At 55.0% G+C, this 905-nt stretch overlaps 1 protein-coding gene across 1 annotated transcript in view; it reads right to left on the bottom strand.

The window, feature by feature from the left end:
* Window positions 1–905, bottom strand: part of Tmem241 (transmembrane protein 241) — a 125,747-nt gene that overhangs the window by 117,968 nt on the left and 6,874 nt on the right. The window contains exon 4 of the mRNA XM_023720394.1: window positions 113–190. Within this exon, the coding sequence (XP_023576162.1) occupies window positions 113–190 (78 nt within the window). The remainder of the gene's footprint in view (window positions 1–112; window positions 191–905) is intronic.

The raw sequence follows: 905 nt of genomic DNA, 5'->3' as shown, positions 1-905 counted from the left end.
TACCCTGCTGGGCAAGCAGCACCACAAGGGGTGCAGGGACCCAGGTCAACAGGTGTGAAAGAGTGTGAGCTGCGACCCAGTGACCCAGGACCCCAGCACAGAGCCCACGTACCTGGAGCTGCTGTCGATCTCCACCCAGCCCCGTCTCCAGGACACGTGCAGCAAGAGGCCGCCCACGAGTGCCTGCCACCTGCAAAGGACAGAGGTGAGTGAGCGATGGCAGTGCCCTGCCTCATGCCTGCCCGGCCCATGCGTCTACACAGAAGACACATTCAACTCTTCTTGAGCCCTTTAAAAATTATTTTTTTGTGTTGTTTTTGCAACAGCATCTCTCTCTGTGTAGCCCAGTCTGGCCCTGAACTCCTGTTGATCCTCCTGCCTCAGCCTCTGGAGCGCTGGGGTGATGGGCGCCAGACACCATGCATGGTGTGACATTTGCTTCTTAGAACACTCTCCTCCTGTCTCCTACTTGTGCTCCTGTTTCTCAGCTGTTGGCAAATCACTGGCTCCTGTGCACTTTCTTTTCCTGCATGACTGTGACTACCTGCAGCCAAGCCCTTGTACTGCTGACTCCCAAATGCCTGCTCTTTTTAGCCAAGTGTGGTGGTGAACACCCATAATCCCAAAACTCAGGAGGCTGAGGCAGGAGGATTACCACCAAGCCTGAAGCCAGCCTGGGGTACACTGCAAGGGCCTGCCTTAAAAAGCAAAAATACCAAATAAATCCCTGTTCCTACCAGACCCTACCACCTAGAAATCCTACAAGTGCCCATACCATCCCGGAGAGGCTACCCTGAGCTGCTCCCCCGGGTGTCACCTCACCCTCCTTCTGCCTTCATCTACTGGGCTGGATCCTGGTGCTTTTCTTTCCTACAAATGCACTCAGGTCCGAGCTCTCCAATCCC

Source organism: Octodon degus, unplaced genomic scaffold (genome assembly GCF_000260255.1).
Source record: "Octodon degus isolate 3935 unplaced genomic scaffold, OctDeg1.0 scaffold00075, whole genome shotgun sequence".
Classification (NCBI taxonomy): Eukaryota; Metazoa; Chordata; class Mammalia; order Rodentia; family Octodontidae; genus Octodon; species Octodon degus.
This window is presented reverse-complemented; position numbering and strand designations above follow the sequence as displayed.